At 34.1% G+C, this 17,442-nt stretch overlaps 2 protein-coding genes across 6 annotated transcripts in view; both read left to right on the forward strand.

Moving 5' to 3' along the window:
- LOC129005846 (E3 SUMO-protein ligase ZBED1-like) overlaps nt 1-7,631 on the forward strand; it is a 56,505-nt gene extending 48,874 nt beyond the window's left edge. For 3 of the 5 annotated variants that reach the window (XM_054434874.1, XM_054434883.1, XM_054434867.1), the window contains exons 10-11: nt 1,158-1,366; nt 6,843-7,630. In XM_054434874.1, coding sequence (XP_054290849.1) covers nt 1,158-1,366; nt 6,843-7,171 — 538 coding nt within the window. In that variant the 3' untranslated portion in view covers nt 7,172-7,630. Of the gene's footprint in view, nt 1-1,157; nt 1,367-6,842 lie in introns of all 5 variants that reach the window. The other 2 variants (XM_054434897.1, XM_054434892.1) reach the window with 2 other exon arrangements.
- A 2,052-nt stretch (nt 7,632-9,683) lies between these two features.
- The window catches only part of LOC129004066 (probable pyruvate dehydrogenase E1 component subunit alpha, mitochondrial), a 53,818-nt gene continuing 46,059 nt past the window's right edge, over nt 9,684-17,442 (forward strand). Inside the window, exons 1-2 of the mRNA XM_054432453.1 lie at nt 9,684-9,809; nt 13,353-13,418. Coding sequence (XP_054288428.1) covers nt 9,756-9,809; nt 13,353-13,418 — 120 coding nt within the window. The 5' untranslated portion in view covers nt 9,684-9,755. The remainder of the gene's footprint in view (nt 9,810-13,352; nt 13,419-17,442) is intronic.

Here is a 17,442-nt window from a genome sequence, read left to right on the forward strand (position 1 = left end):
TTAAACAATTAAGTGATAGTTTGCTAAAAAAACTATTTCCCGATCATGAGTTAAAGTTTTCATGGCATAAACTTATAGATACTCACACAGTTTGCTTATACACAACTTGATTATACACAAAGTGTTTTGCGATAGTTTAATACACATTTTCTGATAACGCAAATCCTTTACGGTGGGAAAAAAACTTAAATTTCAGAGTGAAATAGTATGTAGATGCAAATACTGAAGATAAATACTTTTGTAAACAAATAAAATTGTATCAGAAACATTTAAACGACAGATTGAAACCAGCTGTTAGTTAAACCAGCACTGAAACAGCTTTAAATTGTAAGCGTCGGCTGCTAGACTTTCCAGAAATTAAAACTTAATCTCAAAAACTGAAACCTTAAACTAAAATAATTAATTATTTTGATATTCCCTTCTTTTTCAAAATTAACTTTCTTTCAACACGAAAATCATGAAAATCTGTATAGTGGTCGATTCAGAATTGTGGAATAAAAAATAATATATAAGATTTATCGTCCAGTAAGTAAGCAGTTTAAGTGTAAATATATGTTTCAAGTGTTATTATAGGTGTTAAAATATTCCTACATATATTTTAATTTGTTTTCTGCAAGTAAAACACAAACTCAAACTAACCAAAAAATAATAAATAATAATATAGGTTAATCCGGGATTAGAAGACGGTAGTCCCGGGATTTCTTTGTATTAAAAACCAACTGAGATCCTGGGATTCAGGATATTAGCTCATACATCAAATATCACGTGAATATCTCAAATTAAAATAACAGTATAGCATTAGAGTTTAAACTGGTAGATAGCCATGATTGTAGGCAGCCAAGTTTGATGCATATGCTGAATGTAAAAAAAAAACTTCTGAATGATAAATGTCCTAATCTGATTGTCAAAAGTGTAGAAATGTAGTTATCTGGTCTAATTTTTTGAATCTTAAAAATGTTAAGTTTCTTTGACCTTTCTTTGTTTCTGTATAGCCTTTCTAATAAAAAGTTTTTCTTGCTAATAATAAGACTGTTGAAAAGCTGAAATAAGGTAAAAGTTAAATAGGTTTTATAAATAACTAAGAACATTAATTATAAAAAGTTGTCTAAAGGTTCTTGAGCTATGCCACTAAACAGTGTAAACTCCAAATGTTTCAGGTACCAGGAGCCAGCAGTAGACCAGCTACTCCAGATTGCCACCACCATGGACCCAAGATTCAAGTCACTACCAAACACGACAGAAGAGAGTCGCAACTTGCTGGGAGGCCCCATCAAAGAGGCTCTTGCATCACTTATTGAGAACACACCTCAAGAGATCAAACCTGCTGAAGACTCACCTCCAGAGAAAAAGAAATCAAGGCTATCAGGTAATTGTTGATGCTGTGTAAGAAAACAATACTCTAAAATGTTAACGTTCAAACATATGGTTGTACTTGTACAATTAAATCTTAAATCCCATTGTTCATATTGTTGTTTGGATGTATGATTTTATGTAACCCAATTAGAATAAACAAATGTATTAACAATTGACCTAGGCCCCACTATAAAAACAGGCCATGCTGCAGCGTGGGCAGCGCAACACTACTTCACAGTGGTGGATAGTAGTACTAAAATCTTGCCTTTAAAATCTGACAAACAGCAAGCTCATTTAAGTTAAACATATGGGACTTGGCAGTTAGGGTTGGGCGAGTAGTAATTTTTCAATTTGAGTCGAGTAGTTGCACGTTTAGTAGGCCTAGGCCCAGGGTTTAAGCTGTGGTAGCATTATTAGCATCTTGCTATTCACAACTTAATAATGCTACATTGTTTTGCAGGTTATAGCAAATTTCCTACAAATAAATTTGAAGATGTAATGTTTAAACATGTTATATTAGCCTGCTGGAATTTTTTGTTTTAAATCCTTATTAAACAATAGGATCCTCTTCAAATGGTCCAAAATCGTTTGGTCCAACAGTTAAAAACTCGTTCATTTTGTCCAAAAACGTTTTATCCAAAAGTACATGCCAAACTAGAAATACAATTTTGCATTGTGGAGTAAACTTATGAAATAGACTGTACGTTTCACGGTGGACCATTCGAACGGGTCGTTTTATCCAACACTTTAATACGAGTTCGTTTGGTCCAACAGTATAAACTATTGCGTCCCTCACATTGAAGGCGTTCAAATATCTGCCGTCGTTTACAATAATAATATTAATACAATTTTTGCTTCAAACATGCCGACTTTCTATGTTTAAACGTTAATGACACCATGTTTTGTATTATTCAAACCACTAAAGCGTACATAAGCAGACTTAAAGCTCAATAGTGTATCATACGGTTGGAAATCTTATAAATTAACAGTTTTTATCACATTTGGCAACCTTCTAATATACAGAGTGTATAGAAATTCAGTGGACCTATGTGTTTTAAATGTTTATAATACACCTTAATTTTTATTGTATCATTTACAATGGAGTGTAACGATTTATGTTACATTGTGTGGGCATAGAACAAAGGATAACAATATTAAAGAATTACCATCCCTTTCATTGATTATAATACTGCGATTATAAACATACCAAACTTAACACGAACTTGGCTTTTGGAGTCAATAGGGTACATACATACATAAATAAATGCATACCTCCTCTATTATACAGGGTGTCCCGGAACTCTCTACCAATATTTTAGGACATTAATTCTGGGTAAGAAACGTACCTAAATATCATATTTAAATTGTCCGGAAGTCCTTAGTTACTCACACAGCCGCCATTTTGTTTTTTTAAGTTATTAATTTTTTTCTAAAGAATGGTTAAACATACGAAATGGAAACTTTGCACAAGCATTTATGATAACTAGACAAAGCTACAAAAAAATTATGAAGATTTTTCAAATTCATAAAACAAAATGGCGGTCATTTAAAATTTTCTTTCTTAAATAACTAAAAAACCATTGATTTTACAAAAATTTTAAATAGCCACCATTTTGTTTTATGAATTTGAAAAATCGTGATAATTTTTTGGTAGCTTTGTCTAGTTGTCCTTAATGTTTGTGAAAAGTTTCCATTTCGTATGTTTAACCATTCTTTAGAAAAAAATTAAAAACTGAAAAAAACAAAATGGCGGCTGTGTGAGTAACTAAGGACTTCCGGACAGTTTAAATATGATATTTAGTTATGTTTCTTACCCAGGATCAATGCCCTAAAATATTGGTAGAGAGTTCCGGGACACCCTGTATATATAGATAGAGTTAAAGGTTAAGATAATCTTATATGTAAAAAAAATTTGGTTTTTCTTTTTCGAGTTCGTTTGGCTCTTCTGCCCGACTGATTTTCATGATTGAGGTCTCAAATTGAAGGTATGCATGCACAGATTTGCCATCAAGCATCGGCTTATAATTATCTATAGTATCACTCGGTTTATACGTAAACAAAATTTGCTCCCCATGTATTTCTTAAGGGAGTTAAATTTGGATTTTCTTTGCCAAGTTCGTTTAGCTCTTCTACCCGACCGATTTCTATGATTGAGGTCTCAAATTAAAGGTATGCAAGCCCAAATTTGCCACCAAGCATCAGCATCTATTTATCTATAATCCCATTCGGCTTATACGTAAACGAAATTTGATCCTCATGTATTTCTTGGGAGTTAAATTTGGATATTCTTTGCCGAGTTCGTTTAGCTCTTCTACCCGATGGATTTCCATGATTGAGGTCTCAAATTGAAGTCATGCACGCAAAAATTTCACATCAAGCATTGGCATATACTTACTTACCTACTGTATTACTCGACTAAAAAAATAATTTGATAAATTTTTGAATTCATACATCAATTTAAGATGTATTTTACTAGTTATAATTATATAATCCTATATATTTTGGTCTAAGAGCTTTCAATGAAATATCGGTTTTTATTTAAGCGATTAAGATACTTATTGAAAATCCGAACAAATCGGTAATCTGAACTACCTACATCCCCTATTGGTTCGGATTTTTGACTCTCTACTGTAATTTAAAATTAAAACACATTTCACTGAAGCCCGGTATAGCCTATTTGGTCTTTCATTAATAAACTCACCACTTTCTATGCTAAATTACAGTTCAAAATGTAGTTGTCATGTTTCTGCCACCAGATTGAAAATTGCACAATCAAAATCACAATCAGAATATGTTTATTTTACTTTCTAATAAACTTGCAATAAACAAAATCAATTTTATTTTAAATTACAAATTCACTTCAAAGTAAAATCATTCAAAACTGACATTGACATAACTCCACTCCAATCCATTGTTTTGTTGTTATAGATTGACTAATTTAAATCATGTTTATGTAAACTCATTAGAAAATTATTCTTATAGTTTGTTTACGCCACTACCACAGTTGTAAAAGTACAAAATTATCGTCCATCTGGCAACACTGAGTTTAAAGTGGAACTAGATCTTTCTGCCGAGACAAGACTTAATGAGATTGTGTCATTCCGATGCATCGATGTTCCTTGTAGTAACTTATCGGCTTCTAAAACTAAACACCAATACCAATACCGATTAAAGTGAAAAAATATTATGCAATAATAGCTTATCTTCAAGAATCGTCTGCCTATATCCTATGATCTACTAGTCACGAGACTCCCTTGTTGACTATCGACTACTGTAACTCGATAGATTCATTCAATGCTTTATTTCGTTTAACTTACTGTATCGTTATTGAGACGTATTGTTGACTGTTGTGAGATTGAAAGTTAAAGTGGTAGTAGTCCTCTTGCTAGTTCTGCCGAATGATGTTTGTTGAACATTTGGTTTACGCTGGACTAGCCTATATGAATTTAGAATATTTAGATTGTTGTTTTTTTTAGGAATGGGGATTAAATAAGACATCAACACAAAACAAATATCATTTATTAAATACGGGTGTAGAAAATCGTGAAATGGCACTATTTATAACTAATCCACCCAAATTTTCGAGTAGTAATTACTATTCGACTTGAGGTTGAGTATTTTGAAAAATTTGAGTACTTGCCCACCCCTAATGGCAGTGAATATACAGTAGACCCCCTCTTAACCGACCCTAATGGGACCGGACCTAGGTCGGATAACTCAAAAGGTTGGATAAAACGGACAATCCCTAAAATCATAACATAATGAATTGCTATTCATTTGGAATTATATAATAATTATTTTGAAGTCATACTTGCATTATTTATAAAATAAACTACTCTTATCTCCTTTTTCATATTGATAGAAAAGTCACAAATAAACACAAAACACAGTTAAGTCAAATAGGCTTACTTTCAGTGGAATATATCATTATATTACTAGGCAAGAGTCAATAAAATTCCTAATTTAATAACTTTAATACTGTAATGTATTAATTGATGCTTTCCAAATACATTAATATAGTACAGAACCTTTTGTCAACATTAAAGATACAAGCGACCATTTTGTTACAAAACAGGACGTTTATTTATAGCCTCTCACTGGAGGCTCCAGGCACAAAAACTATCTTGACCTTGGAGTTGTTAACCCCCTTTCCCTGCCTTCCTTACAAGTTGCGTTGTTTGTTTACTCTGGCGATAAGATAATCAGTTCTCAAAATCGTAACGCACTTTATGATGTTATAAATTTGCCGCACAGATAACAAATCAGATCAGATGTGCTCGAGCTACGAACGATGATGACAAACTGACAATAGGCTATGCTATATTTTTTGTGCTCAACACAAAATAGCTTATTGTTAGTCATATCCTGTGGAGATAAGCGTATGGTTCAGTTCTCATCGCCCAGCGTGGAAGCGGAAATGCCGAGATTCCTAGAAAGCGGCGGTTAAACCGAGCTGCTCTCAAATCAAGGTCGGTTAAAACAAACTGTATTATTTTACGATCGAAGGCGGATAATCCGATTATCGGTTAATACGAGGTCGGTTAAGAGGGGGTCTACTGTATCCACAAGTGTGACGTCATGGATCCTGCTGCATGGCCTGTTTGTCTAGTGGAGCCTTGGTTTGACTGTCGAAAGTTTTCTGTCGAGTCTCAAACATGACTATGTCATTAAATTGGTAAAAATAGGCCTAGCCAATGTTTTGCCAGTTCGACATGGTCATTTTTCAGCAAGTCAACAAATTTTAGATTAGGCCAGTTTATTTTTAACAGGCCACATATAAATATAACGCAATGAAAACATAGGCTAACAATACAACCAAATCCATCTGGATGTAAAAAAAGTTTAGTTATACAGTAGAGTCCCGCAAATTCGGCATAAAGTGGACTGGGAGGGTGCTGGTATGTGAAATGCGGGGTTATCGGAAACTAGAGTTAAAAATAAGAACAATAAATTTTTAAGCTTTTAACCACCTTTTTTAATCAGATTTATATTACAAGTCAGTATTAAGTCATCAAATATAGTACAACAAATTTTTAGTACGAGTTGCAAATGATTATACTTGAGCTGGCTTGTGTTCATGTTTAACTCGGACTTAAATAATCACTTATTTTCTGAGCCAGATGATGGCCGAGTTATCCAGACTGCCGGGTTATCGAGTACCAAGTTTGCGGGACTCTACTGTATAAGCAAAACTAGAGTAGTATGTATCTGTTCTTAATAATAGAATTACTTGTTAAGGATAAAGGATACACAACTAACTCACCTGAAGAAAGAGTCACAGGAAGTTAAAAGTACACAAAATGTATTTCTTTTTTTATTTATTTAACTTCCTGGGAATCTTTCTTCAGATGAGTTAGTTGTTCATCCTTCCTTACTCTTTAACAAGTTCTTTTTCCTTCAAAAATTAACATTTATCACAAAATTAACATTTTAGCGCTGTGGCTGTGACAAAATTAAATTACCTTTGTGACTGGATTTTTATTGTGTAGGGATGATGATGCTGTTGGGAGAGGTGAACACATCGAGTGGAAGCTGCTCAGAGATGACGGCTGTGGACCGAGCCAGTCTAGAGATCATACAGTACCAGTCGGAGCAGACAGCCTCACTAGACCAGTGTCCTGTAGTGTGGTGGGGCAGAGTAGCTGCCAAGTGTCCCTGGCTAGCTAGACTGTCACATCACTACATGTGCATCCCAGCCACAGCCTTACCTCCAGCACGTCTCACCATGGAGGCCCAGGTGACATATGACGTGCGACGTGGCAACCTCACACCTGAGATTATAGACAGACTCATCTTCCTCAACTCATCTAGTCATTAGACACATGCTAGCTAGGGTATATCACACCAGTGTTGATTTGTTTGCAAATTGCCTAGTTTTTTTGTTTTCTTTTAGAATGAAGTGGTCTTTTGTTTCTAAAGAGGATTAAGAAAGGATGCTTCAATATTAGGTTTTGTGTAATAATACTGATTCTTTAATTCTGCCTTTTCTATGTATCCCAATCAACAGAGATTATCAAAAATGTGTTTTTTCTATTACTAATTCTTACACAATTATCATTTCTTTAACATAGCCTACATTTTTATAATGTTACTTTTATCATTCAAAAGTAATGTCATATGTCATAGTACTACTTTGGTGCAGTATACTCTAGTTTGTTGTAAATACAAAAAATGTATATTTTTACTTTTTAGTTTTTAGTCTACTGTTCTGAAAATAGGGGTTGTAAAATTTAACCTGTAATATTTTAGATCATGTATTAATGATAGATTGAATTAGTTTTTTTTAAGAATCCCTTTATTTTAAAGAGTTATATATTATATTATTTTATATATAATTTTTGTTATCTTAATAGTTTGATGTGATACAGTGACATACTGTACGATGTTAATTTCATAATAACTTAACGTATATCTCTCCAATACACATAAAAATAAACTCATGTTCTAATATGAAATTATTCTTCCTGTTAAATAAATTTATTTAGTCATGATGATATTGTCGTTTACTGCTTTTCCAATTTTCTTTTACAACTAAAGACCTACGTTAAGATTAAGCATAAGTTATGAAAGTCTTAAAGGGTGACCGAAAATAACCAGACATTTTAAAAATAAGCGATAGTCAAAGGCATTACTCATCTGTTTTTGGGTCAATTATAACATTAGTTATATTAACAATTTTGTAAACCCTTGCCTTTTAACAAATACACTATTTAATAATGCTCTATACACAATTTAATACTTATAGAAAACAACTAGTGTACCTGTTGCTCAAATTCGAGCAATTGCTAAGTATTACAGGCGTTATTTTAAAACAAATAACATCCGTCATAATTTCTTATGACTTTAAAATAGGCTATTATATTATGGAAATACTCAAGATGTACATAACAGATCGATATAATCAACATTCATTGTGTATAGTGTTTTCTACAAATAACCTTACTCATAGCCGCATTAGGTTTCCAGACACATTATGTGTCCTAATGCCTAACAGCACGACTCCCTTCCCCATACCGCCCTGAGCGATAGGGATCCTTGAGATTCGCTCTAACCTTTACTCTCCCCTTCATGGGCAAGTTTTCATTCCTTTTATTTCTTAGTTTTTGGTTGTTTCTTTTTTTTATTTTAATGCCTGTATGTAATCCTGGTTTTTCATATTTCCCTAGCTACTTTTCTAAACGTCTCAATTGTTTCCTTGTCACTCATCATGTGTTATTTTTTCATCTCTTAGACCTATCTTATCCAATCCTATCTTATTCCTGTTTCTCTCCTATTTGTCTCCTGTCTGAAGTGAACAATTTATAAATATCTATGTGACTCATGGTTTTTATTTCTCCACATCTACATACTTCCTCTTCTACCATGTGAAATCTTCACAAATTTGGCTTTTGGAGAGCACATTAAACCCAACACGGAAAGGTGCTTGCTGTATTTGGCTCTCAACGGCAATATTATTATTTGTATTTCGTTCGCGTCTACCAGTTAAATTTCGTCGGCCTCCAGGAGGAGGTCCTGGTCAACGTCTTATAGTCTCCATTATGTCGAACGTTTTTTGGTTATGTTTTGATTTTGTGCAAAATTTTAGTATAACCAGCTGTTTCAAATATTAGTGTCAATTTCAAAGTATTCATCTATTCAAATGTAAACAAACATTTTCTCCCTAAGAATAACATGGAACTTTAAAGGCCACTGGGGCAGAGCCCTGATGGAATTTCAAAGTTATTTTGTTTGATGGCAAAACTACATGCTAAGACCTTTCTAACGACACTTTGGACATGGTGATCGGTAGCACCACTACTCCAAAACAATTATGACAAAAATATGCCTAGCTTATTAAATATATAGATGTCAGTCAGGTGAAGTCCACTTTCATTTGTGCAGGTTATAATCGAAAGAAGGAGAAAATCATATTGGTTTGGACTGCTTGCCCTAAAAAGTGTTTGCGTACTTACGATAACTTAACTACTTGGAAAAATGCCACAGGTGTAGAGAATAAGAAAAAAGCCATGCACTGAACCAAGGAAAGTTATATTGCTTTTGGGATATTTTAACTTCAGGTTGCCTCAGACCTTAACAGTTCAGAGGCCGGAGCTTTGGGAAGTAAAATTTAAATTGGCCACTATGAAAGGCATTTTTAATAAAAAAAAATCAAATTCAATTTATTTTACATTGTCTGGTTCAAAACAATCAAATAAGATAGTTATCAAAATCAAGCAGAGTTAGTTATGATAATGAGTTATGAAAACACTAAATAAAGCAGAGTTATGATATTTTGCTGTAAATCCAATTGATTTTATAAAGAGGTCTTTCAATAGTGAGATAGAGAATCGGTGATATATCAAGACAAGAGACATTCTATTTCTGTGCCAGTCACACATTTGAATCTCAGCCAGTAGCCTATAATGTTTTCTTGCTTATCAAGGAGTGTAGCGGATAAGGTGTTTTCTGAATTCCAGGTAAAATAGGTATTGGCTTTAATTGAAAGAGTTAGTATTCTTTTTTTTAACTGAACTTATAACTAATTATTTTATCATACAAATTTGTATAGTCTTAATGAAACAATAAATATAGGCCTACTTAAAAATCAAAATTGGTGAATTTAAATACATCAATCTAAAGGTTATAATTTCAATAAACATTCCACAACATGTACGGGATTGACTGTCACAATTAAAATAATAAAACATAATAAAATCTAATATGGTTTGGTTTTTGCACAAAAACTAATATCTCGGTTGTATATAAAGTCCCGCACTGGCTTAATATTTTCTAAACTACAACAGATAAATCAATAAGATGTGGTACATCAACACCACACCTAAAAATATTCTTTTTTAGGAACTATCAATTTTCTGTCATATCATGGGGACGTCCCACAAGGAGTCAGAAGGAAATCTTAAATAGAAGCATTGGTTGATATTTACATCAAATTAAAGACCTTTACTAGCAGAATATAATGCCACAAATTTGAACTAAAACGGATAATTGAGTAAAAATGGCAGTTCAAAGATTTCTTGAATCTACCATTATGAATCTTTGAAAAACTGCAATTTTTTACTCAGTCGTTCTTTTGAGCTTGAATTGGCGGCATTGCAATCTACTAATGAAGACTTTTCATTTGATGTGCATATTGACCAATGCTTACGTAACGATTTTCTTCCGATTCTTAGGGCTGTGCCGCCCTGAGGAGTTAGCGTATAATAGCAATGCAAATTAAATGAATGAAACCTTTGAAAACTTTGAACCGCTGTCATTTTTGGCTTCGTTGTCCGTTTGAGTTCAAATTTGCGGCATTCTATTCTGCTAGTAAAGGTCTTTAATTTGATGTAAATATCATTCTATTTAAGATTTCCTTCTGACTCCTTGCAGGACGTCCCCATGTTATGACAGAAAATTGATAGTTTCTTTAAAAAGTAGATTTTTTGGTGTGGTGTTGATGTACCAAATCTTATTGATTTATCTGTAGTCGTTTAGAAAATATGTTAAATAGAAGCATTGGTTGATATTTACATCAAATTAAAGACCTTTACTAGCAGAATATAATTCCACAAATTTGAACTCAAACGGATAATTGAGTAAAAAATGGCAGTTGTTCAAAGCTTTCTTGAATCTGCCATTTTGAATCTTTGAGAGACTGCCATTTTTTACTCAGTCGTTCTTTTGAGCTTGAATTGACGGAATTGCAATCTACTAATGAAGACCTTTAATTTGATGGTCATATTGACCAATGCTTACGTAACGATTTTCTTCCGATTCCTAGGGCTGTGCCGCCCTGAGGAGTTTACCGTATTATAGCAATGCAAGTTAAATGAATTGTACCTTTAAAAACTTTGAACCGCTGTCATTTTTGGCTTCGTTGTCCGTTTGAGTTCAAATTTGCGGCATTCTATTCTGCTAGTAAAGGTCTTTAATTTGATGTAAATATCATTCTATTTAAGATTTCCTTCTGACTCCTTGCGGGACGTCCCTATGATATGACAGAAAATTGATAGTTCCTTAAAAAATAGATTTTTTGGTGTGGTGTTGATGTACCAAATCTTATTGATTTATCTGTTGTCGTTTAGAAAATATTGAACTGGTGCGGGACTTTATATATACCCTGAACATGTAATATGTGTGTGTAGAAAATAATGTCAGACTTTAACAAATACAAGGACTTTATCCGCAATCCATTTACTTTGTTTGCAATGGGGAATTTAGGCAAGACGTAAAAGTTAACAAATGCAAGGACTTTATTTGCAATGTGAAATGTATACAAGACGTCAAAGTTAACAAAACAAGGACTTTGTTTGCAATGGGGAATTTAGACAAGACATCAAAGTAAACAAGAGTCTTAATAATTTAAACTAAAGAACAGGACTTTTATGGTAATAAGTAAAATACAAAGAACAAATTAATAGTCAATGTGAAACATTACATGGTGAGTGATAAATTTAAAATTTTTTACATCATCAGTCTAACAATAAATTTAATGTCTTGAAATTAAAATACAGTAGAATCCCGCAAACTCGGCACTCGATAACCCGGCAGTCTGGAAAACTCGGCCATCACCTGGCTAAGATAATTAGTGATTTTTTGTGTCCGAGTTAAACATTGACTCAAGCCAGGTCAAGTCATATAATTCACAACTCTGTACCAAGGATTTGTTGTACTTTCTGATCACTTAATACTGGCTTTTTATATAAAAAAGGCGGTTAAAAAGCTTTAAAATTGTATTGATCTTATTTTTAACCCTAGTTCCCAATAATCCGGCATTTCACAAACTTGGCACCCTTCCAATCCACATTACGCCGAGTTTGCGGGACTCTACTGTACAAGGGTTTTCTAGGCTCTGCAGTTTTAAAATCAAATAAACATGGACAGTTATAAGTGGCCTCAATAGAATGGCATGTTTTTTATGTATTTGTCAGAATAGTATTTGGCATGTGCACAAAAAAAATTTAAACGATGGAAAGATTTTACGCCATACTACACTGTTTTAACAAACTTCCCAAGCAAGGATTTAGTCCAGAAAACAGCTGTTTGCCGCCTGCTTAATCAAATGGGGTTTCATTACGTACTACTGTACTGTAATGAATTTTTACCGGACACCAACCAGCTGATTGTATTATATTTGGCAATGAGGGGTGATTACCTCTAGCCTCATTACCTCTAGTTATGAGTAGTGATTGTTAGTTCTTTAGTACCGGTACATACGTTCAGCATTCTAGTGCAGCTCTAATTTGTACAGATTTTTATTGTTAAGTTAGCTTAGAGTAGTATGGCGTAAAATAACGTACGTCACTCGTCCAAAATGTGTTTACCGGACTCTTATGGTAATCTCGCACTCGACTTTGTTGCCCACGGGAACGGTCACACTTGTCCGGTAAACACCTATTTAGCGTAATATACGATATTTAACTATTGACTCAATTCAAAAGTATTGATCTGTTCAAATGTAAAGAAACCTTTTCACCATAAGATCATTTAACCCACAAATCATTATGGGGCAGAGCCCTTTAAAATTTTGGCAGCTATACCCAGCAGCTGCTTGGGTCTGTTTTTTAATAATAATGTGATGAATGTCAACTTAAAAGGCCATCCAACCTCTGTGGTTTAATGGCATTGACGAGAGACTTAACATGACTGCACATAAAATAATCCATTTATGATGTGAGATATGTAGCTGTGAAGGCTAATTGACAGGTCACAAAATTGTATGTTTACCAATTGTTTGAAAATCAATTAATCACTAAATGGCAACTTATTAAGTTTATTGAATCTCCTTCCTTTAGTAAAAACACAAGACAATTTTTTTATTTCAATTAAGAAACAAAATTTAACAAAACACCCTATATACACTGAACATTATAACTTATGTGTGAAATTATAGTTCGGCCGCTTAGAAAGCGACCTCCTCCAGCATTGGTTTAGCATTAGCGCGGAGGTTGTTTTCTAAGCGGCCGAACTATAATATCCATCCTCTCCTTTTCAAATCAATAGTCTTCTGTATGTTACAGAAAACATTGAGCTGTTTTCAGAACTGTCCTAAGCTCTTTGCAACCGAGGCTTCATTTGAAACTAAGGTAACTATATCAATTCACAGCAAAGAATATTTGTAATGGTGTACTGCAGGGATCCTCACTAGGATTTATCAGAGAACCTATTGGTTTGCATAAAATTTTCCTCAGGGCCACAGCAGTATGATCGCTTTAGGGGGGTGAACATCCAAGGGGTCTGGAGGGTATGAAATACTACTGAAAAGGGGGGGGTCCGGAAAAACAATTGAAAATAAGCCTAAAGTGTGATTTTTAACCACCTGAAACATTAATATCATATAAAAAGTTTTTTTCAATTCTTAACAGTCCAGGGCTGCAAAAAATCATTCTGAGGGTTTACAATACTACAGTAGACTCCCTCTTTTCCGGACACCTTTTAACCGGACATCGGTTTAACCGGACTACACTCGACGGAAATGACATCTCTTTAACCGGACAATTTTTATGAGCACATTGGTTTAACCGGACTAGATCGGCAGGAAGTGGCCGGTACTGAAACGATTGTTCTCGTGGGAAAGATTTGAGAACAGTAGTCAAATGTCTAAATACACAATGCTCTCCTAAGTTTAAGTCGAATATCACTGTAAACGGTCCGTTTTAATGAGTTTTTGGGGACGTCGGCTTAACCGGAAAACCCATTATCCGGACTGGCCTCGGTCCCTAGGAGTTCGAATAAGAGGGAATCTACTGTAGTTATTGACTAGCTATGCCCAGTCATAACACTGCTAATAATATTTACCCCTTTACTTTATTATATTTATGCTATACAGGGTGACAAAAAAGTCTAGAAACGGCTTAATATCTTTTTAACTAAATCCGTTAGAAAATTCAAACTTTTCACATCAACTTACATGTATAAATACCCCCGCCGCAGCAAACCTGCAGACTAAGCGAATTTCCATTTGACTGATTGGATTTACACTGAAATGTCTACTAAAAAATATAACATTAATTACCTATTTAAATAGAATTAGTTTAACAAGTACTTAGGTTTGCTGCATCAGGGAGGGTAAAACTGTTTTTTTTTTTTTTTTTGTAAAATGTTAATAGTTAGTAAGAAATAAAAACATTTTCCAAATTTGATCAAAATAGGTTCATAAACAAGCAAACTACAACAGTTTACTTATCCTCCATAAGAATAACATAGGAATTTTAAATTTACAATTTTTTGGAATTTTCTCCGTAACCATTAGGCGCATAATAACGCTTTAATATACTAAATTATTTGTTTTTTTAAGCTCTACAAAATGGTTTGGAAAGAAATTGCTAAATTTTATGTTTTTTGGGTCAAAAATGGGAAAAACCAATTTTTACCCTATAAAACGCCCCGTAAACCCCCGTTCCCATGGTCCGATCAAGCTGGATCGCGAACTCGTTCGAATAAACGTAGGTTTACACGTTTGTACCAAATTTCATCAAAATCGGATCATTTTTGCTCGAGTTATCGTGCTAACGGACACATATATATATAAATATATAAACATATAAATATATAAATATATATATATATATGAATTTTAACGGATGGTGTTTTTGGCCTCTAGGGACCTCAAAACGAAAAAAAAAATCGGTCCCGCGTCCAGGTCTTACCATGAATACTACGGTAATAGCTTATTCCCTATATGGGAAATTCGCTAAAACTAATTTTTCCAAGCATTTTCGTGTTTTTACTTCCACCAGGGGACGACCCATGAGGAGTAGGTACATAATCTTTAATGTAAGCATAGGTTGATATGCACATCATTTCAAAGGTCTGGTCAAGTGGAGTCCATCGCCGGAAACTGCATCTCAAAAGGTTCATTTGTTACAAAATGGCGGCATTTCAAAGTTCTTGTGGAATATACCTTTACAGGCCTTAATATTGGTAAATACTCGTATTAAACATCATCTTGAGAGCTGAAACTGTATTATAAAGTCAACTAGCCCATTGACTAAGTTTATTCAATCTTCAAAACAAATTTAACCGGGTTTCAGATTTCCCGGCTAATTTTGACTATTAGTTTTTACCATTACCAAGGCCTGTGCAGGTATATTCCGCAAGAACTTTGAAATGCCGCCATTTTGTAACGAATGAACCTTTTTTGACGCGGTTTCCGGCAATGAACTCCACTTGACCAGACCTTTAAAATTATGTGCATATCAACCTATGCTTACTTTAAAGATTATGTACCTACTCCTCATGGGTCGTCCCCTGGTGGAGATAAAAACATGAAAATGCTTGAAAAAAGTAGTTTTTATACATGTAAGTTGATGTGAAAAGTTTGAATTTTGTAACGGATTTAGTTAAAAAGATATTAAGCCGTTTCCAGACTTTTTTGTCACCCTGTATATTTATCCTATACTCTAATACGAGCAATGTTTGCTTGTATGTATGCTTGCTTGCTTGCAGAAAAATCTCAAAAATGGCTCCGACGATTTTTTTCAAATCTTGTAAATAGTTTATTTTTGGCCTAAAAATGAGTTTCATGCAGTTAGAACTGCCAACAAAAATCTAATTACATAGAAAAACGAAACTGAAAGTCAAATTTTTTTAACATTAGGCTTATGGGTTGCTAAGTAACCATGTTGGTTGAATTAAATAACAAGGAAAAAGTAAACAAAAGACTTGAAGTTGTAGCATGTGTTCATAATAAGCCAACTACCCACAGTATAATAGCACATTACAAATACAGTACAAAAGGAAAAGGGAAAGCATCACTTGTTACTATTGAGGCCAGGGGTGCCCAGAGGGGGGGTACTGTGGCGCGTTTGCGCCACAGGAATTTTTGGGGGGGGACTTTTTTGAGGGGATTTTGGGGGGGATGTTTTTTGCTAGCTGTCATAATGAATGAAAAATTTTGTATAAGCAGCCCGAAAAAGTGTTTCTAAGTAGCTCACTATCAACACCAACAACATTTTGCCATTCGTAATTAAGATTTGCTTCTAAGAATGGTAAAAACGCACCTTGTCAGACAATCCTAAAAATACCAGTGTCAGTGTTGAATTTGATTTGCTACATATGTTTTGGTGGTTCTTTACCTCCACCACACAAAACACGAATCGATTACAGATAGGCCTATCAATTCACGCGTATATATTGCCGTCGTCAGAACTGGAAGTAAACTGAATCAGGTTCAGGTTATGACGGACAGACGTGGTCTCTGGATTGTCGTCTGCATTGTCACCAGCTGATATAGGACTATTGTAGTGACTGAGAAGAGTGTTAAAAGTATAATGGGATTCATAATTAATTGAGTGTTTTCACTCAAAAATTTTGCGCTGTCCCTAGTTTTATGTATTTATATATTTCAAACTCCTCAAAGTATTTAATAAGTTTCCTTTCGTGCAGTACTGTAGAATTTCGAGACCATAATTTATATCCAGCAGATAAATTGGTTATTATTGTCAATAATTTTAAATGGAAAACTCAATTATGAATCCCATTATATTTTCAACACTCTCCTCCGTCACAACAACTAGTCCAATATCAGCTTTTGATAACACAGACGACAATCCAGAGACCACGTCTTTCCGTCATAACCTGATTCAGTTTACTTCCAGTCCTGACGACGGCAATATATACGCGTGAATTGATAGGCCTATCTGTTATCGTTTCGTGTTTTGTGTATAAACAGATTGTCTGACAAAGATGCGTTTCTACCATTATTAGTCCTAAAAGGCAATCCTGGGGCTATCAAAATTAATTATAAGATTACTTCGTCACAAAAACCTTTTGTGGGTATTTTGCCTGGCGATTTTTGTAGAGTAAAATCGAGTTTTTGGAGTGAGTTGTTTGGAGTGGCGGTGTTTGTAGAGCCAGGGAGTGGCGAGCAACAAGTCTGTCTTATTTCGTGACTGCCTATAATTTTGAAAAAAAAACTTTTTGCCAAAGTATTATTAATGCATTTTTAAAGCGGTTTGATTTCTTAAAATTCTTCTCTGAGATTCTTTCTCTGTAAAATTTAACGCCACCTAATATATTGTACAGTTACAATACTGTGTTGGAGTAGAGTAATTCACCTAGTATATTGTTGTACGTTTTGAAGACGTTGTCTATTGCAATACTGAACAC

This window comes from Macrosteles quadrilineatus, unplaced genomic scaffold (assembly GCF_028750875.1).
Source record: "Macrosteles quadrilineatus isolate MER2022 unplaced genomic scaffold, UCM_ALF_1.0 Scaffold_1__1_contigs__length_201487025, whole genome shotgun sequence".
NCBI classification, from domain to species: domain Eukaryota; kingdom Metazoa; phylum Arthropoda; class Insecta; order Hemiptera; family Cicadellidae; genus Macrosteles; species Macrosteles quadrilineatus.